The 20,147-nt window shown below is 36.4% G+C and overlaps 1 protein-coding gene and 1 long non-coding RNA gene across 6 annotated transcripts in view; one reads left to right on the top strand and one right to left on the bottom strand.

Annotated features, from left to right (window-relative positions):
- C2CD3 (C2 domain containing 3 centriole elongation regulator) overlaps window positions 1–20,147 on the top strand; it is a 112,653-nt gene that overhangs the window by 20,148 nt on the left and 72,358 nt on the right. For all 3 annotated transcript variants that reach the window (XM_037522954.2, XM_037522952.2, XM_037522955.2), the window contains exons 6-13: window positions 5,171–5,303; window positions 5,898–6,026; window positions 6,615–6,762; window positions 10,112–10,266; window positions 10,870–11,079; window positions 11,565–11,677; window positions 14,025–14,143; window positions 16,356–16,478. In XM_037522954.2, coding sequence (XP_037378851.1) covers window positions 5,171–5,303; window positions 5,898–6,026; window positions 6,615–6,762; window positions 10,112–10,266; window positions 10,870–11,079; window positions 11,565–11,677; window positions 14,025–14,143; window positions 16,356–16,478 — 1,130 coding nt within the window. The remainder of the gene's footprint in view (window positions 1–5,170; window positions 5,304–5,897; window positions 6,027–6,614; window positions 6,763–10,111; window positions 10,267–10,869; window positions 11,080–11,564; window positions 11,678–14,024; window positions 14,144–16,355; window positions 16,479–20,147) is intronic.
- On the bottom strand, window positions 6,492–8,425 carry LOC119255621 (uncharacterized). Of its 3 annotated transcripts, none has more exons than XR_005127504.2 (4): window positions 8,156–8,425; window positions 7,820–7,890; window positions 7,102–7,298; window positions 6,492–6,760 (listed from the first exon to the last, which is right to left on the bottom strand). It is a non-coding gene; the product is annotated as an uncharacterized LOC119255621 (long non-coding RNA). The 3 variants fall into 3 exon arrangements; XR_005127505.2 differs by having other exon boundaries at window positions 7,820–7,848; XR_008553507.1 differs by having other exon boundaries at window positions 7,112–7,298; window positions 7,820–7,848.

Genomic DNA, 20,147 nt, shown 5'->3' with positions numbered 1-20,147 from the left:
AATTACCAACAAGACACCCGTGAACTGTCACTTCAGTCCCTTGTGTTCTTCCCTCCCATTTTGATCCCTCTCCCTCTACCTTCCCTGCTGAATGTCTCTGATTTATAATTTGCCTGCTAGTTTTGTCTTTTTATTCCCTGATCCCCTGTTTGTTTCCCCTATATCCCTCCTATGAGTGAGACCATCCAGGATTATTTCTTTTTCCTGCTGATTTACTTCACTGAGCATCATCCCTTCTAGCTCCATCCATGTTGCTGCAAATGGCAGGATTTTATCTAAAAAAGTCTTTTAAATAACTATTCAGCTGCATAATTTACATGAGTAAGGATTTTTTTACTATTGAGGTATCACTGGTTTACATCATTGCTGTGTTTTACAAGTGTGGGATCTCCCCCTTCAAGTGTTGTCACCACACTACGTACACTACCAAAATCCCCATAGTCTGCCACCTTAGTCCCACCCCACTTTGTTCTCAGGATAGTTTTTTATGAAGAAATTCGTGCTATTAATATTTTTTCAAGTAAATAGCTTATGATCCCTATTTTACAAAATATACTCTCATAAGATTATAATCTATTAATTTTAGTCTTTAATGCAACCTTAAGCTATGTTGACAAGAAAGAAAATTGTCCTACAGTGCACACCACTTGTCAGCCCACACCTGGAATATTTTGTGTAAACCTGGGCACCAGACATTGAGAAACATTTGTTCTCCATTAAGCAATTATCCAATACCTACCAAATGTCTGGCACTTTTCTAGGTGTCAGGGATACAGCCATTTAAATTTTTTTAAAAAGATACAAACTCTTGCCTTATGGATCTTATAATGTATATAGAAAGACCAGCAATAAGCTAGATAAATTAAGTATGTAGTGTTAGGTATGTGAGAGGAGGGAATGTCAGTTTTCCTTAGGGGTAGCGAAAGAAGGCCTCATTTAGAAGGTAACTTTAAAGTTAGAAAGAAGATGGGATCCTTCTAAGGAAAGTAACTAGACTAGTGAAGGAACCACCAGGAGGTTTTAGCGTGAAGAAGACACTACCAGGCCTCCCCGGTGGTGCAGCGGTTGAGCGCTGGGCTGCGAAGCTGCCCGCAGCCTCTGTAGCACCAGTTCATCCCCGGCTGCTCCCCGGCCACCGGAGGAGGGTCCCACATGGCGCGCAGACCTCTCCTGCCGCCCGCTGCTCCCCTCAGCAGTGTACTTCGGTCCTTCTGCCTGCTCTGCTCCCCACTCTGGATCTGGTGAATTCTCTCACCCTCCTGTGCTTCTGACTGTACCCAGTGATTGTATGTATAAATAAATAAATAAATCTTAAAAAAAAAAAAGAAAGACACTACCATCTATTGAGCATTCATTAGGTTCTAGCTACTTTGCCAAGTATCTTATATACATAAGTCTTAATAAAAAGTCATTTAAAATTGACACAATCTCAGAGTTAAGGAGCTCCTGCCCTGTCAAAGAGGGCAGCTTCAGCTCAGCTCTTGTTCATGATTATCTTAGACTCTAAGGCAAAACCACTGCCTCATCCTGCTATAGGTTTGTGGTTTACCTAGCCCTGTGCTGGCCAGCTGTTCAAACAAAATATGCCAGGTATAACCCATGAACTATCAGTGTGCAGTGCCTTCCGTAAGCATTACTAAGATAAAAACATTACCGCTCTAGAACACTAAAAAATTTACTAGGATCAGTAAGATTAAAGATAAAACAAAGCAGATTGTAGCTCAGCCTGAGTTAATAGTTTGACCTGTGCAAAAATGGCAAAAGACTGTGTTGGGGGTAGAGAATTCTATCACTAGAAATGATCAAATATGGACTGGTAACCGAGTGATGAACCTCTTACAGATTGGATTAAATTATCAAGTAGATGGCTGGATATGATCATGAAAGATCTCTTCCAACCACAATAATCTGGTCTAGAACACATTAATAGGTCTAAAACTGAGGTCATGGGAGGGATATAACATACACAAAAATCTAATTATCTTTTTGATCTTTACTGTCCTGACATTGTACCAGAAAAGGGGTACAGAAATGAATCAGCCAACCCACTAGTGTTAATGAAACACTACTTATGCATCCTACTAATAAAACTTGGGGTTTAGAATAGATAACAGGGAGTTAAAACAAAAACCAGAGTCTATGAGCCTCCCTATGTTTAGCGGGGACTGTGCCCACTAAATGCAGAAAGGGAAAATTTTGTGCTGGACCTACCTGAGTGCCCTTTGGGTATGTTTAGGAAATAATTATGAAGTTGAGGTGCCATGACATCTCTCTTCTAGAGTAGGAATTGCCTTCTTGAAAAGGGAAGGTAAGGCATTCTTGTTGCCATGCTTTAGACTTAAGAGAAGCTTTTCCAAACCATGGCTATTTCAGTGAGAGGCCATTCAGTGGAGCATCTATAGTTAGATTTGTCCTACTTGTCTTTCTTTTTTAAAACCCACTTGTGGTACCCATTCCCATTCAGGTGTAAATTACTTATAAAATATTACCATTCCCAAGGAATTTGTCTTTAACAGAGATGAAAACTTTAAACTCATTCTATTCAACAAGTCTCTTTTTTGCACCTATTTTGTGTCAGTCATTGTTTTTAGTATTGGGATTACAATGATAAATAACATATGATCCTTAACCTTAAGAAATTCAATCTAGTCTAAGAAACAGAGTTTAAAGCAGATATATTACAGTTACATATGATATATACAACATGGAGGTTATTAAAATATTTATCAAATATCTGATGCTATCTCAGCCACCAAGGACACAAAGACCAACAAGAATTAACCCCATGACTCAAGTTGATCAGATGATACAGACAATTACAGAGTTAAATTCCTGGAATTTAAAGTTTTGAAAATAACTGGATATGGTTAGATCATAAGGTACAAGTGTATTACCGCTCTAGAAATATTTTTCTAGAGAGGTATCAGCAGAAAAACTATTTTTTACATGCTCTGGAATCAAGTCAAATTTATTATCAACACTTCTCACCATTAACTAAAAGGAGGCGGGTTTCTTGTCACAAATCAAGCTTCTTTAGCCAAATTTCTACAGCTAGAAGGCAATGTTTTCCTCACCCATTCTCAATGAATAAACAAGACAGCCATTCTATTCTGTGGCTGAATCCCAAAGATTTTTTTTTTTTTTACTAAAGCAAAAGTAATTTAATGAATTCTAAATGGAATGCTGTGCAGACATTATTTACATAGAAAAATGCATATTGTTAAATGAAAAAGCACTTGCAAAAACAGTATATATATGGTGCCATTTTTCCAAAAGAAAATAAACATATGTATGTATGTTTGTATATAAAGTATATATATATATATATATATATATATATAAAATTCTGTTAGGAATATATCAAAACGTAAACAATCAGTATTCCTACGTAGTGACATTAATGGATAGGTTAATTTTCTATTGCTACATGGCAAATTACCACAACCTTAGTTGATTGTCTGTTGACAAGACTCCAATTCCTTGTGGTTATAGCTGAAGTCCCATTTCCTTGTTGGCTGTCAGCCAAGGTCCACACTGAGTTTCTTGCCATGTGGTCCCTCCATCTTCAAAAGAGCAAGATTTGAAGCAAATAGCCAGAGAAGTCTCTGGTTTTTAACCTATCTTAAGGTTGACTGACTTTGAACCATAATTACATCTGCAAAATTTCTTCACAGTAATACCTAGATGAGTGTTTGAGTCACCGGAAGAAGATAGGTATATGCACCAAGTCAGAATTCTTGGGGGACCTGTCTTAAATTCTGCCTATTAAAAATCAATGATCTTTAGTTTCTTTTAATTTAATTGTATTCTCATATAAAACATTGAACGTGATTATTTCCCGGGTGTTTTTAAGCTGTATTTTGAACTCTTTGTATTAACAAGCGTTAGGTGTTTGTCTGTTTGGCTTCCTTTACCCCCCACCCCTGGCTTGCCTCTCATATGTTTATTTTTAGAAGCAATAAAACTCTAGACTAGAAGACAGGCCCTGGGTGTGTAGTCTCACTTATACCTAAGCATGTGTAGAGCCTCAAGAACTCTAAGAACTTAAGTGAGGTGATATATAGTATAGTTGAAATCGTAAGATGTGAAGTTGTACTGATTGTGTAAGTAATGCATGCATAAATTGGGGAAGTTACTTATCCTCCAGGCCTCACTATTTGTATCTGGAAAATGAAGGTAATAGTAGTGCCTATGTCAGAGGATCACTGGGAAGATAAAATGAGTTAATAATTACTCTTTAGAGTAGTGCCCAGCACATGGTAAAGCTTTAATGTTACCTGCTTATGTAATTGTTATTGTTACATAAGGATGAAGTAAATTTTACCTATCAGAAAGTCTAAAAACTTCTTCATGACTTTTCCATTAACCTGCTGAATGAGCTTAGACAAATCATGGAGCTTAGACACACCCATTTATAGGCATTTTTTCCTTTCATCCATAAAAATATAAATTTGGAATAGATTTTCACTGTGGCTCTTGTTAGTGTTTCTTGGTTAAGAATAGCATTAAGCTGGGCCTCCCGGGTGGCACAGCGGTTGAGCTCTGAGCTGCGGAGCTGCCCACAGCCTCTGCAGCACCGGTTCTATCCCCGGCCGCCGGGCGAGGGTCCCACATGGCGCGCAGACCTCTCCTGCTGCACCCACTGCTCCCCTCAGCAGTGTACTTTGGTCTTCCTGCCTGTTCTGCTCCCCGCTCTGGTTCTGGTGAATTCTCTCACCCTCCCGCACTTCTGACTGTACCCAGTGCTTGTATAAATAAATAAATAAATACATACATACATCTTTAAAATGAATAAATAAATAAATAAATAAATACATCTTTAAAAAAAAGAATAGCGTTAAACCTATTTGAAATAGTAAGATAATTCAATAAGTTATCTAGAAACAAACAAAAAAATATGTAGACAACAGTTGGAAGAGTCAGTGTGTGCTTATAACTCCCACAAGGAGGTGAGCGACTTCATTCATTGCTGTGTAATGCCTATATCTTAACCAGTAAACATTGTTATAAAGTGAGTATATTAAAAAAATTCTCAGGCTAGTGGGGAAGGCAGACAATTAAGCCATCATAGTCCACTGTGGCAAGTCCTATGATCAAGACAAGGTATAAAATATTGCAAGTATTTCTGTTGGAGTTTAAATTTTTCATGTTTTGCTTTTGCCCTCTTCAGCTCTATTAGAACAAGGCAATAAACTGCGTAATGCCATGTTGATTTCTGCAATGAAATCAAGCCCAGATGCTAGCATGGTTTTGGATGAAGTTCGTCCTTCTATGAAGGAAGATTTTCTTAAAGCATCACCAGAGTAAGTTATAGGATAAGCATGAACCCTGATAGTTCATTATTTAATAGTTGTTAACTTTTTTTTTTCAAGTTAGGGACTAAATAATCTTGGAAGTGTTGGGCAAATGGTTTTTTGAGGTATAATTAACATATAACATTATCTCAGGTGCACACATAACAATTTGGTATTTGTATATATTATAAATTTACCACCACAGGAGTCTAGTTAATATTCATCACCGTACAAAGTTACAATAATTCTTAATATGGTGGAAAAGAAGCCTAAATTAGAAGTGAAGATACTCAAAATCTCATCTTAGCACTCGTATTTGCTAAGTAGTTAAATGACTAGATTCATTACTCTCTCTGAACCAGCATGTTCATATATATATAATGAGGCTATTTTCTCTCTTCTCTTTCACAGAAATGTAATGAGATTCTAATATAGTAAAGGACTTTATAAATTATGGAATTTTATATATATATATTAATATAGCTAATTCTAAAGTTTGTTAAATTTTCCACGTTGAACCGTCTCCATATACCGTCTCTTAGCTCAATTACCATTTACATTTTTCCATATGTTAGCCACTTAGAAAGTATTTTTCCACTTTAGAATCAAAGCCTTGCCAAGGAATCAATTTAAAGACCATGTTGAAGACCACTTCCTCCTTCCAACTGAGAATACATTTTGTAAACATGATATAAAAGCTGATGCCAAAGCCATACAGCTGTTATTAGGCAGGTAAGAGTTTTTGACTAGCTTTCTTCCTTTTCAATTCTTTCTCCAATTTATTGTTAACAGCTTCTTCCTGAAGCAATACTTTCTTAAAATAATCAAGTTATTATAGAACAAATCTTGACATAATTAATCCTAAATATATTTTTGATTAATGGAAGAAGGCAAATTTATGAATTAGTCTTCTTCGCAAAAATCAACATATAACATTTACATCATTCAATTATTGTTTACCTTTTTTTCTTCACTGCTAAACCATAAGCAGCATAAGGACAAATTTATCTAAGCCATCTCTAAATCATCTAGGGCCTAACAACACGTCTGGCACATAATAGGTAACTCAGTAAAATGTTTGTTGAGTTAATACATGAGATCACAATCATTGTCAGCAGTGTATTTTTTTGTTTTTAAATAACTTGGTATTTCAGAGGAGGGGAATATAATTTGAAAATATTTATTATTATTCTTCTGTTTAATGTGTCTTTGGTTTAACATAGCTTCCTCCATGTTTAGAAAGTTTTCATTAATGAAAGAATAGCTTAGCTGAAACTTCCGTTAAAGTCCTTGTTTTTGTTGTTGTCTTTATCTTTGCAGTGCTGAATTATCTCAGGGTCATTACTGGGATGGACTAGGCTCTCCTCCAGATTCCCCATCTCCTGGGAGTGATGTGTATTGTAGCAGTGAGCCAAATGACCCTCAGTATGACCAGAGTCTCCTGGAGAACCTTTTTTACACAGCACCTGTAAGTCATTGAATATGAAGCTTTAGAAATTAGAAAACAAAAGTATTAGTATTAGTAGGTACAGGTATGTTACCATTTGCCAGACAGAAAGCTATCCATTTTTACATACACCTTGTCTCCTTTATTCACAATAACAATCTGAAGGAAAGTATTACCCCCACTCATTTTACAGATGAAGAGACAGGCTTAGTAAGTTAAGTGTTTGTCCACGGACACACAGCAAGTCTTAGAGCCAGGATTCAAATTCAAGTTTACTTGACTCGAAGACCCCGGAAGCACCCTTGACTGGTATCTTTTCAAAATATTCCAGAAACATTTCTATTCACAAGTGAGAAATACCTCTACTGACCGTGAAGTCAGGACATTCTCTTTTCAGGGAGTTCTATCTTTTTCAAATATTGAATTGTATGTTTCATTCATTGCTTTCGCCTCTTCTAGTTTGGAAATAAGTCCAGTGTTCCACGAGTAATCATTTGTATTTATGAAGATTGCTGTCATACTCCAGATTTTCCTTTTTTCTGGTGCAGAAAAGATAACTGAAATACAAGGTAGTTTATACTAACTCCGTAGTAAGACAATGAGCTGTACCAGGGTTCGGAAGAAGAAAGAGAACTTTTACATGAGATTTGTCAGGAAAGAACATGAGAAATAAAGGGTTTTAAGTGAAACTTTAAAGATAGTGTTTACAGAGACAGAGAAAGAATATAAATTGTGTGTAAAAAGAACTTATCTGTCTGGAGAAGGAATTTGTACACTGCAAGGTATCTAATTAGGAAGATATTTCTTATAGAAAAGAAGTCGACAAGGCAGGCTGACATATTGCAGGCAGTCTGTAAAAGGCTTTCAATGTTAGATAAGGAGGAAATGATATGATTAAAATAGTGTTTTAGGAATGTTGATATGGCAGTGATGAAGAGGGACGATTGAGAGAAGAGTAATTGGAAGCAGATAGAAAACCACTGGGTTATTGGAAGTGTGAGAGAGCCTGACTGAGAATGACAGCAATGGGACTGGAAAGGAGATGCATTTGAAAGAGATTATGAATTGTTCGGCTTACCTTGCTCCTTACCTTCGTCATCACTGATACTTGATTAAAAGGAAAAGGAATTTACCTTTACTCTACATTTTCTGTGTGACAAAAAACTTACATGTTGATCTATTATTTCTACTGAGTATTTTTTAATTCACTATTTCGTTTAATGTTTTTGCTAATCCCATGAGATAGTGTTTTCTGTTTTACATATAGAATAGCAGCTTAAAGATGTTATTGTGTAAATCAGTGGCAGAACTAGAATCCTTACTCTAGCCTATCTGGAAAAAAGCTGTTTTTTTCCACTTGACCACACCATCTCATAAACTCTAAGCATGGAATTAGAATCTGACCATAACTTACCTCCCTAACCTTATTTCCCACTTTGACCTTTTAATTGCTTGAAACTCCTGGTTGTCTCACCACTGCTCAAACATTCTAGCTCTTGTTTTATTTTCATATGTTTTGCTCATGCTGATCCTTCTACTTTGAATGTTGAAATGCCCCTATACATTTGGTAAACTTCTTTTCATTTTTTAAAAATAAATTCATTGCCTCTATGAAGAAACCATCTGGGCTCCACCAACCAGAATTTGCTGCTGGGATGCCTGCTGTATCTAGCACATCACTCTATTATAGCCCTTACCTTATTTTATGACATAGTTCCTCTTAAATAGAGCTTGTCTTCATGATCTTTTTATTACCAGTACAGCAAAGACCTGTGAGATACTAAGTACTCAGTAAATACTTAATGCATAAAGAGATGAATGTGTAAATAGCACTAAATAATCCCCAATATTATTTGAACAAAATAAATTTAGCAAATGTTGACTAAAAGAAGTAGCCAGTTGACCGTGAGGCAGTGGAAAGACCAAGAAGTTAATATACTCCTTCTCTGGGGTTAGTGTTTGATGTTATTAATAGTAAATAACATCCATGGCTTAGAAATTCTGCATTATTACCTTGTTTTTCTGATTTCTGAATTTTTTAGCTTTTGAACACCTAGTTTACTTTTACTCTAATTTCCTTCAGGTTATGAACCCGCCTAGATTCTGATTGCCTTGTCAATAACTAATTTTCAAAGCTGCTACTTGATAAAGAAAAATCTGTGGCAAAGTCTTTATAATTTTACCTTGAGAAAACTATAGCTAGAAGGACATTATAATCAAGTTTATTTAACTTTGGGTTTGTTACCATTAGCACTGACCAACATATTATGTACCCTGAGAAACTAAAAAGGGGAAATTGGAAATGATAAACATAAAATGAATTTGTAATACTAGGGTGTGTGTTTGTTTGCTTGTTCTTAATTTGTAACCAACTAACTATATCACTTTCTTTGTATTTTGCATTTTGTGAAATAAGAGGTTGATCAGTACATTATGGTAGCCACTTTGTCTCTAAATAAAAATAAAATTACCATACAAATTTCAAGGCATAAATAAGTCATGGGGCTATAATGTACAGTATGGTAACTACAATATAATTGATAGTACTGTACTCTACATTTGAAAGTTGTTAAGTGGGTAAATTTTAAAAGTTCTCGTCACAAGAAAAATAAATTATAACTGTGTGGGGATGGTTGTTAGCTAAATTTGTTGTTAGTCGTGTTCAATGTATACATTTATAATTATTATGTTGTACACCTAAAATTGATACCATGTTGTATTTTAATTATATCTTGGTTTTCTAAAAAATGAATTTCAGGGGCCTTAGTCACTGGTTCCTCCATTAAGGAGATTTGTGAAATGTAATAAACTGTTAATTTTAGCAAGATTAAAAGAAGAATTGAATCATTAATAGTATAGAATGGTGTAAAAAGCAGCGTCTTAGCATCCATGTAGTTAGGTGACATTGTACTAGTTATGTGGTAGAAAAACAGGCTTAGGGACCCCTGGAGATCAAATTCTGTCTTTACTACTTATAGCTGTGAATCATATACAACTTCTCTCAGCATTCATTTTCTCACTTGTAAAAATTGTCATAAAGACATTGTACAGGAACGCGGCATTATACACACACATTGAGCACTTAGCATAGTACCACATACATAGCAGGCTATTGTTGTTAGTGAGAATTTAAAAGAAGGATCTATTTTCATTTTTTTTTTAACTGAACTTGTAGCTTATTTTTTCTGAACTTTAAAGTATTTTTGTATGACAAAGAGAATCATGGGATTATCTCCCTAGTGTCAGTTACCTCTTTAAGAGAATCATTTATGTGCAGAGCAGACTCTGATTACTTTTAGAGAAATGTTTCATTATCATTACCCCAAAGAATTATCTTTTGGTTCCTTTCTTTCCTTTTCTTCCCCCACAGAAATCTAATACCAGCTTCAGTGATTTCTTCAGTGAAAATGATGATAATGTCCCTTCTAAAAAAATGAGCCAGTCAAAATCTCTTTCCAAATCTCCTAAGGTTCCGGACTCAAGTGATCATAAGCTAAAGAAGATGGCAGTAGGCAAGAAAAATAGGTGAGCCTCTTTATGAGTGTTTATTTAGAGGCAAAAGCAAAGGAAAATTGTTTCTTCAAGATCCCCTAAAGTGAAATGATCTGTATTTGTTCAACTTGATCAGCCTGCTTAAGTGAGTTATAGTAACTCATTAAGTATTACAATCCTTAAAATTTTAATAGCATGAAAAGATAAAATGGACATGATATAATGATTCAGGGAAAAGGCAGATTTCTGGATTGTGTGTGTTCTGTGATTGCACGCTTATATAGAAAATATGCATAAAGAAAGCAAATTAAAAAGAATATACAAAAGTGACAATTATAGTGAATAACTAGTGTAAAATCGGTATCCCTTGTAAAAGACCTAGTTGTGTAACATCAGTTTCTATGCTTGTAGGTAGTTAGGCCTTTAGATTATAAGCATGTTTTCACATTTCTTGAGATCTTTTTAGCTATAGGTTAGGGGGCCAGACTTCTAATAATTAAAGCACTTCTCAATCCTTGACAGTTTGTGAATTAAGATGCTTGCTGCCCTATCTCTTTCCTCTTCTTGTTCATGCAAAGTAGATTATCCATGTTGGGCCTCTGACCAGTCGCTTCACTATCTATGAAATTCTTTCAGAAATTTGGTTGAACCACAGATGCCATCAGAAACACTGGAAGATGCCCAAGTGATGACACTGAGTGTGGATAAACTGTCCCTCCTGGGAAGAGCGCAGTCAGTCAGAATCATCATTGAAACAATGGGAGTACCTCCAGATAGTCCTCAGGTTACCCTTGGCAATAAAAGCTTTCCTGGGCGACCACCTAAGCTGACACCAACAAAAAAGCGGTATGTCTCTAACATGAGAACGCTAAATCTGACATTTCTAGAAAGTGTGTCTAATAATAAATAAGTGTTTAACACTTTATGATTTGTAAAGTGTTTTCATATGTATCATTCAGCCAATTGATATCTACTGAATCCCCCTATCGGTCCTATGTACTATACCAAGTAAGTGTGAAAATAAAATTAAGACTTAGATTGTTCTTGCATACTTTACAGTCAGCAGGAGAAAATATTTTAGTGACTATTGATAATATAGGCCTTTAGGAGCCAAAAGAGATGGTTTATATTAAAATTGCTGTGGGTTAACATGGCAGGGAGTCTTTAATTCTGCCCAATAGGATTGGTGAAGATTTGAAAAAGGAGGTAAGTCCTCTGAGAATCTGAGATACAGTGAAAATAGGACCTTGCATGACTTGTAGGATTGTCAGACAGGAAATAGGATTATTATTTGGCTTGTTTTTAAATAACTTTTTTGTCTTGATTTTTAGCACCTTCTTTGTAGAATATCACTTTCCTGTGGGCTTTTCTGAAAGTGGAGTGGGAAAGACAACTTTGATCACAGAAGTCGTTCGACTCGCCTCCAGTAAAATTATAGATGGAAGTAAGCAAGAGACTGCCTTTCTGCACCTTAGACACTTTGAATCCCCAATCACGCCTCTGACTTTTATATGATCATAGAATCTTAGAGCTAGAAAGACTTTTGAAGTGAGTTTACTCCAAGTCCTTTATTTTGTGAGGAAATTTGCTCAGAAGTGTTATGATTATCCTGACGTGAGTCAGTAACAGCCGATACTAGAACTCAGAACTCCTAACACTTAGATCATGTACTTTCAACTATTGCCATTTTTCTTCTTGTTTTTAAAAGCATCTTTTTAAAATTCATTTACCAGTTAATTACATATTTGAAGTTAACAATTAAGTAGTTTTTAGTATATTCACAGTGTTGTGCCACCATCACCACAGTCTAATTTTAGTATATTTTAATCCCACCTGAAAGAAATCCCAAACACATTTATCACTCACCACGCCTCATTTTCTTCTTCACTCCATTCTGGACATTTTTATAAATGGAATCATACAATATGTGATTTTTGTGATTGACTTTTTTGACTTACTATAATATTTCCATCCATGTGGTGGTTTGTATAATACCCCATCAGGTGATGGGCACTGGAGTTATTTCCACTTTCAAGCAATTATGGAAAATGTGTATATAATTTCATACAGATATATGCTGTCCTTTACTTTGGTTATGTACTAATATGGAATTACTGAATCATATGGTAACTGTGTATTTTAATTTTTTGTGCTGGACTGTTTCAAACAGCTACTCCACCATTTTATATTCTCACCAGACTCTCTTATCTCTTCATCAACACTTTTTATTTTCCATTTTTTTTTAATTCTAGCCATCCTAGTGGGTGTCAAATGGTATCTCATTGTGATTTTGATCATCTTTTCGTGTGCTCACTGTCTACTTGTATATCTTAGAAAAATGTTTAAATCCTTTACCCTTTTTAAAATTATTATTAAGATCAAAGTGTTCTTTATATATTCTGGATACAGAACCTTATTAGAATTTTGATTTGCAAGTATTTTCTCCCATTGTATGGATTGTCCTTTAATATTCTAAATAGTATCATTTACAGCACAAAAGTTTTAGATTTTGATGTCACTCATATATCTTTTTTTCTTTTGTTGCTGGTGCTTTTTTTTGTTTTAAATATTTCTAATACAGATAAGTAAATGTGTAATATAATAACCATTCATGTTTCTGACATTCAAAATTATCACTACTTTTCTAACAGATTTTGAGAATATCTTTGCCTGGTTCTCCAGTTTGATCCATGAACGGTCCTATCAGTGTTCATTTTCCTCTCTGGGAATATTTGAGAAGTAAAAACAGGGGTCCTAACTCTCTTTTACACTTGCTATGCACCATAGTTACATTGGGTTTTTAGATTTTGTTTGGTTTGGTTTTTTAACAAGTCATCATCCATTCATGTGGCTCAGAATTTCAAGATCCCCTCTCTATGAACTCTTCTGTAAATTTTGTATTTTTCCTAAGATTTTATATATGTTTAAGCCAATATGCTTATTTTTTGCCCTCTTCCCATTTTTATCCAAATATTAGTGTACCATATACACTGTTCTGCACCTTGTTTCGATAGTATGTCATAGGAATTTTTTCAAGGACATAGATAACTTCCTCAGTCCCTTATTGACTATATAGTATCTCACTGTGTGGTAATATCATAATTTAAACACCACCCCCACTGCTCAGTAGGTCAATATTTAAGCTGTTTTCAATTGTTAAAAATGGTACTTAAGTGAGTAATCTTGTACCAACACTGTTTCTTGCTTAAGTATAACCAGCATAAACATTAAAAGTAAATGCTTGCCCTTAAAAAGAGCACCTAATGCTATTTAATATTCTATTTTACTAGATTCATTGTTTCACTTATCATCTTAAGGAAGAATTAGGGTTTTAAATTTTTTTTCTTATGCTTACTGGCTGTGTGTTTTAATTATTGATAGCAACAGAAGCTAGTCTGGGAAAATGTATAATTGATCTTGTTGGCTAAAATATGGTTGAGGAACTTTTATGTAGTTAAACTGTTTTTATCTTTTAAAAATAGTAAGTCATATAACCCTACACCCAGTGAAATGTATGTCTCTGTACAGCCCAGGCTCATATGCTTAACATTCATTTTTCAGCGCAAAGCAGAGCAGCATAGAGCTGTTCATCTTCCATGTACTATACCTAGAGTTTTCTCTTTATCTCTGTTCCTTCAGTCTTCCAAGCCTAACACTTTCTATGAAATTCACTGACTACAACCCTAAAGAGATTTTAGGTAGATGTGAAAGGGAGGTGGGCAGTCTCAGAGGTGAATTGATGCTAACTGGGGTGGCTTAATATGTGCTTATGTGTCTGGTTCTCCTTCCAGTGGTGAAATTCCAGCAACGATTTGTGTTTCCAGTACACTTTGGTGGCCCAATGATAGAACACTGGTGGAATTCCAACCTCACCTTCCAAATTTACACAAAGAAAACCCCACAAAAAAAGGTACTTAAGGTGATTTTTACCTTTGTCTTATCACTTACACCAGGCAGTTAGAGCATACTTAAAATCATATTCTTACCTAAACTTGGAATTTCTCTAGGGTCAAACAACATTAATGCTTATGATTATTTTTTCTTAAAATTTTGAATTTCTGTTTGTTATAGGCCAGATATTATGCCAAAGGCTATACACAAACATACTATCTTTTTTTTTTCTTGGTGGGACCCTCGCGGGCAGCCGGGGAACGAACCGGCGCTGCAGAGGCTGTGGGCAGCCTCAACCCCTGCGCCACCAGGGGAGGCTCCATACTATCAAATTTAATCATTGCTAGAACTCTGTGAATTAAGTACATTATTGTCTTCATTTTATAGATGAAGAAACTAAGATTTAGTAAAGTTAAGTAACTTGTTGAGGATCATCCAAGCTAATAACAGACAAAATACAGGACTCACCACAAGTCTTCTGACTTCAGCTCCTAAGGTCTTAACCTCTTTGCTGTGCTTCCTACTAGGGAGAGTATGTTAGTTTTAATTTGAGATTCTCCTTCCTGTTTTCAGGCAGAATATGTAGGTTTCCAGTGTCCATCCAGCTAATTCCAAGTTTGTAAAATCCATTTGCAACAATACAACTCTGTCATAAGCAGTTTTTAACTCCTTCAATAACAGAGTACTCTTTATAATCTTTGACCTCCTCTTTGGTATATACAACGTAGTGTATGCATCTTATTTACTTTTTATATGTTTTTCCAGAGACTATGAATAATACAAGTTCTTCTTGGAAAATACAGCAAAATAGGGAGGGGGGTAAACCATTATTCCACAATGAAATAAGCCTATCTCATGACAGGCTTAAGATATTTCAGTATATTTACATTAAATTATCTAGTTAATGTCTTTTTTTTAACTATGAAAGAATTGTGCATGATTTTATCAAAAACTTCAAAAATATTTTTAAAAAACAAAAAGTGCCTGTAATCTTTTACCAAGGAGTAACTTGTTAATATTTATCTCTCCTTTGCCTTTTTTCAAATAAATTAAATGTATGTATGTAAATTTTGACAGTAACATTTGATAGTAAGATAATTGTGCGTGCAAGTTTTACCCTGCTTTTTAAAATTTAGTATTGTCTTAAAGGTTTTATTCTTTTTTTTTCCAAAAATACGTATTTAATCTTTTCCACATAATTTTATAATAAATGAAGGTTTACTATATATAATTTAATGCCCCATTTTTACCAACCATTTTAACAAACATTGTTCATATTATTTCAGACTTTCATTCTGTTACAGGAATGTGCTATAATTAGCTTAGAATTCCTGAGTATTGGAATCTAGTTATTAGTAATTGTTACCTTTAAAATATACATGTTTTTATGTAAGCTTTGTGTTATTTATTGTTTCTTTAATGTAAAACACCCAGAAATGGAATTACTAGACAAAAAATATGAATATTTAAGCCTTTTTATACTTAGTGCTGAATTTAATGTCCAAAAAGTATGTTGCCTATTCATATTCCTAACATCACACATATGACAGCTCTTTGTAGCCTTGATATCATCAGGTATATTAAGTTTTGTAATTTGACTAGCTTTAATGGCAAAAATTTATATCTAAGTTTTTTTTAATTTTTAAGAGAGAAGTTGAACATTTTTTATGAAGAACTAACTCCTAAAAAATATAAATAGATCATCTCCCAACCTCTTTGTGACTCATGAAACCTTGTATAATATATGTAGTCCAGAGAGAAGTAGTAAAACAAGAAGGGGCACCAAATATGGGAGAATTTGGCTCCCACTTAAGAGCTGTCTCAGGGCCTCCCCGGTGGCGCAGTGGTTGAGTGCTGGGTTGTGAAGCTGCCCGCAGCCTCTGCAGCGCCGGTTCAATCCCCAGCCACTGGGCGAGGGTCCCACATGGCGCGCAGACCTTTCCTGCCGCCCGCTGCTCCCCTCAGCAGTGTACTTCGTCAGTCTGCCTGCTCTGCTCCCTGCTCTGGCTCTGGTGAATTCTCTCACCCTCCCGCACTTCTGACTGTACCCAGTGCTTGTATAAATAAATAAATAAATCTTTAAAAAAAAAAAAGAGTTGTCTCAGTCAGTCAAATAATTAAACTATTTAATTCATCAAGCATTTTTTCCTTTACAAGTCATATGTTGTCACTTCTGTTAGAGCTGTGACTACTCTTTAATTTGACCTAAACCTTTTCTTTCCTACTCTCAGCCACAGGTGACTGGATCTGCATCACTGCCTTTGCGAGCTGTCATTCAGTCTGAGCTGCTTTCTTTCAGTGACCCGCTTCCAGTGCAGCAGGAAAATGGTCAGGCTCCTCTTGGCCCCCTCAAGGTACCTTGATATACATTCAGGTAGTAGAACACTTATTGGGCCCACTTTACTGACAGGTGCTAAGAATACCGTAGTAAACAAAACCAGGATCTCTGCTCTTATAGTTTATATTAAAATAGGGCAACAGATATGCTGTGCTGTGAAGGAAGTAAATGGTACAATGTGATAGTGAATACCTGGGAGGATATAGAAGATGAGGATCAAGGAGGGTCTCCCTAGGAGACCTCCCAAGGAGGTGACGTTTAAGGTAGGAGTTGAATAATGAGAGGAAGAGCCCACCCAGTAAAAAAATAGCACAAGGAAGATCATTCCAGACAATAAGAATAACACACACTAAGGCCCTAAAGTCAGAATGAGTACAGCATGTTCAAGGGACAGAACATTACCACAGTTTAGTGAGCCAAGAGGAGAATGATGAAAAGTAAGATTGGACCAGCAGCCAGGAACATATCATTCAGAACTTTGTAGGTGAGAGTAAAGGGTATACATTTTATCCTCAGAGCCAGGTAAGGACATTGAAATACAGGAGTTACATCTGATTTATATTTTTTAAAGATTACTTTGTAGAGGCTAGATTATAGGAGGGAAGAGGGAAAACAGTTCATTGAAAGAGGATTTCTTCCTTGTATTCAGAAACATCGGCATGTGGCCGAATGTGAATGTATGGCTTCAGTATAGCTTTGACTTGTCTTGGTGAGCTTTTAGAATTACCACAGCCAAATCTAAAACATTACCTTAACTCCCCTTGGCCCAAAGAATAAAAATACAGGGCTTACCATATGACCCTCGCCTACAACTGAAGCTTCTCTCTTGCAGCTTCCTTATCAACAGCCAAGTCAAACAGTATAAACAGTTGTTAAGCTACATGTTGGTTCATGCCTCTGTGCTTTTGTTCTTGATTTTCATGCTACTGTTTGTTCTTGAAAGCTCTTTCTTTGCTCGCTCCCCTCTTAGTCTTTTAGTAATAAATACCATTTAGTTTTAAAGGCTTGCATGATTATCACTGCAAAGAAAATATCACATTACTTTTTGCTAGTAATGTTTTTTGTTTGTTGGCTTTGCTTGCCTAGTTATCTGGACTGCAAAGTTTCAAATCAGAAAGGAGTAATAAGTACAATTGATGGACTAGAAATTGTTTCTGTCTTGAGTCTGTTAAGAGAAGTACTACTCTAGACAGATTGTTGTCTATATTCAGTAGAGCAAAGGAACTTTGATGTGTTTTTTTTTTTTGTTTTTTTTTTTTTAAGATTTATTTATTTATTTATTTATTTATACAAGCACTGGGTACAGTCGGAAGCACAGGAGGGTGAGAGAATTCACCAGAGCCAGAGCGGGGAGCAGAACAGGCAGAAGGACCGAAGTACACTGCTGAGGGGAGCAGCGGGCGGCAGGAGAGGTCTGCGCGCCATGTGGGACCCTCCTCCGGTGGCCGGGGAGCAGCCGGGGATCGAACCGGCGCTGCAGAGGCTGCGGGCAGCTTCGCAACCCAGCGCTCAACCGCTGCGCCACCGGGGAGGCCCTGATGTGTGTTTTAAATAAAAGTACAAGTCCCCTTTATCCTCAGTAATTCAGTCTCAGCAGTGACTGTTTTCATTCTTGAATCCTTTTTAACTTTTTACTTTATAATATTTTTAAACTTTTAAAAATAACTTCAAGCTTCCAGAAAAATTACAAAAGTAGGACAAAGAGCTCACATACTTTTTACCTAGGCTCACCAATATTTTTTTTTGTTTTTTAAAGATTTATTTATTTATGCATACAAGAACTGGGGTGTAGGCCAGAGGTGCAGGGGGGTGAGAGGATTCACCAGCAACAGAGTGGGGAGCACAACAGGCAGATTGACTGAAATACACTGCTGAGGGGAACAGCGAGTGAGACAGGAAAGGTCTGCTGTGCCATAAGTGGGTCAGCTCCCTGGCCGGGGATCAAACTCATGCTGCAGTGGCTGCAGATAGCTTGATAGCACTATGGCTTTAACCCCCATGCCACAGGGAGGCCTTAGACTCACCATTATTAACATTTGTCACATTTGCTTTATAATTGTCTACTTCTTCCCTTTGTCTTTCTCCTTTCTCCCTCTCTGTTTCTCTTAGCCCCTCTACATACACACACACACACACACACACACACATACTTTTTCCTGAACTATTAGAGAATGTTACAGATATTGTCTCTTTCCCCCTAAATTCTTGTGTGTATTCCCTAGGCCATAACTCTGTACAGTTATGAAAATCAAATTAACATTGATACTATATTCTATTTATAATGCATACTCAGATTTCACCAGTTGTGCCCAGATTTCACCAATCCCTAGAGCCCTCAGGATAAAGTTCAAATCCTTAGTTTGGACTCTATGATCCTCTGAGAACTGTTTGTCTGTACTTCTCCAATCTCAACTCCTGTCACTCTTCCCTTCACACAAAATAATCCAGCTATATTCCTCTACTAAAGAGTTTCCTGAATATCATTTTTTCCTACCTCTGTGTCTTTAGTTGTGCTGTTCCTGCTGCCTTGTATTTCCTCTCAGCCTTCATGACTCCTGTTAGGCAGAGATTTTTGCACTAGTTAACTCTTGCTTAACTTTAAGAAACAGAGTTATTTCATCCTAGAAGCTCTCTCTGAAATTTCCTTATTTGTAGGTTAGGATGTTGTGTTAGTTTTATCCTTTTTGGTTTCAGTGAGCAGGAATGTGCTCAGGTTACCTTACGATTGGAGTTTCTTAAATGGATACAACCCTGTTCCACTTCTCTGCCCTTCTGATATCTTGCTGTGGTCATGGCTTCTATCAGTACATCCCTTTATATCAATTTTTTGCAGTTCAAGATCATCCATGCTTTTAATTGTCACCTCTCTAATCCCCTTTAGTTTAAAATAGTTCTGCAGGGCCTCCCCTGGTGGCACAGTGGTTGAGCGCTGGGCTGTGAAGCTGCCCACAGCCTCTGCAGCGCTGGTTCTATCCCCGGCCGCTGGCAAGGGTCCCACATGGCTCGACAGACCTCTCCTGTCTGGCCTGCTGCTCCCCTCAGCAGTGTATTTCATCAGTCCGCCTGTTCTGTTCCCCGCTCTGGCTCTGGTGAGTTCTCTCACCCTCCCACGCTTCTGACTGTACCCAGTGCTTGTATAAATCAATAAATAAATCTTTAAAAAAAAAAAAAGTTCTGCAGCCCTTCTTTGTCTTCCAGCCTGCTGCTGTTTTTGAAATATAAAGCCAGATCGTTCATAGAATGTCCTTTATGGGGATTTTCCTGCAGTATTCACCAAGTCCAATAGATGCTAAAAGCTTCCTTATATCTGGGATAAATCTTCTTATCTTCATTCCACTGATTCATTACCGTGTTCTATGTAAGGTGATGATTTTCTAACTCCTCCATGCCCTGCGCAATATTACCTGGCATTCTACTGTACTGAAGAGTTGCCCCTTCTCCCATATTTATATTGATGCAGACTTTAGATTCTTACATTATTCAATAGATTATAATCCATTACTGTTTTACTCTTTTTGAGGCTCAAATTGTCTTAAATTTGGCCAGTGGGAAGCCCTCCAACTAGATTCTGTGTGCTTTCAATATGTCTCCATCCTTTTTTGAGTATTTCCTTATTTTTTGGCACAAATGTGGCAATAATACAAGCTCATCTTTTATTATTGATAAATCGTCTGCTTAGCTTTTC

Source organism: Talpa occidentalis, unplaced genomic scaffold (genome assembly GCF_014898055.3).
Source record: "Talpa occidentalis isolate TD23 unplaced genomic scaffold, MPIMG_talOcc4v2.1 talOcc4.3, whole genome shotgun sequence".
NCBI lineage: Eukaryota > Metazoa > Chordata > Mammalia > Eulipotyphla > Talpidae > Talpa > Talpa occidentalis.
The sequence above is the reverse complement of the archived record's forward strand: the minus strand, read 5'-3'. Positions and strand labels throughout refer to the sequence as shown.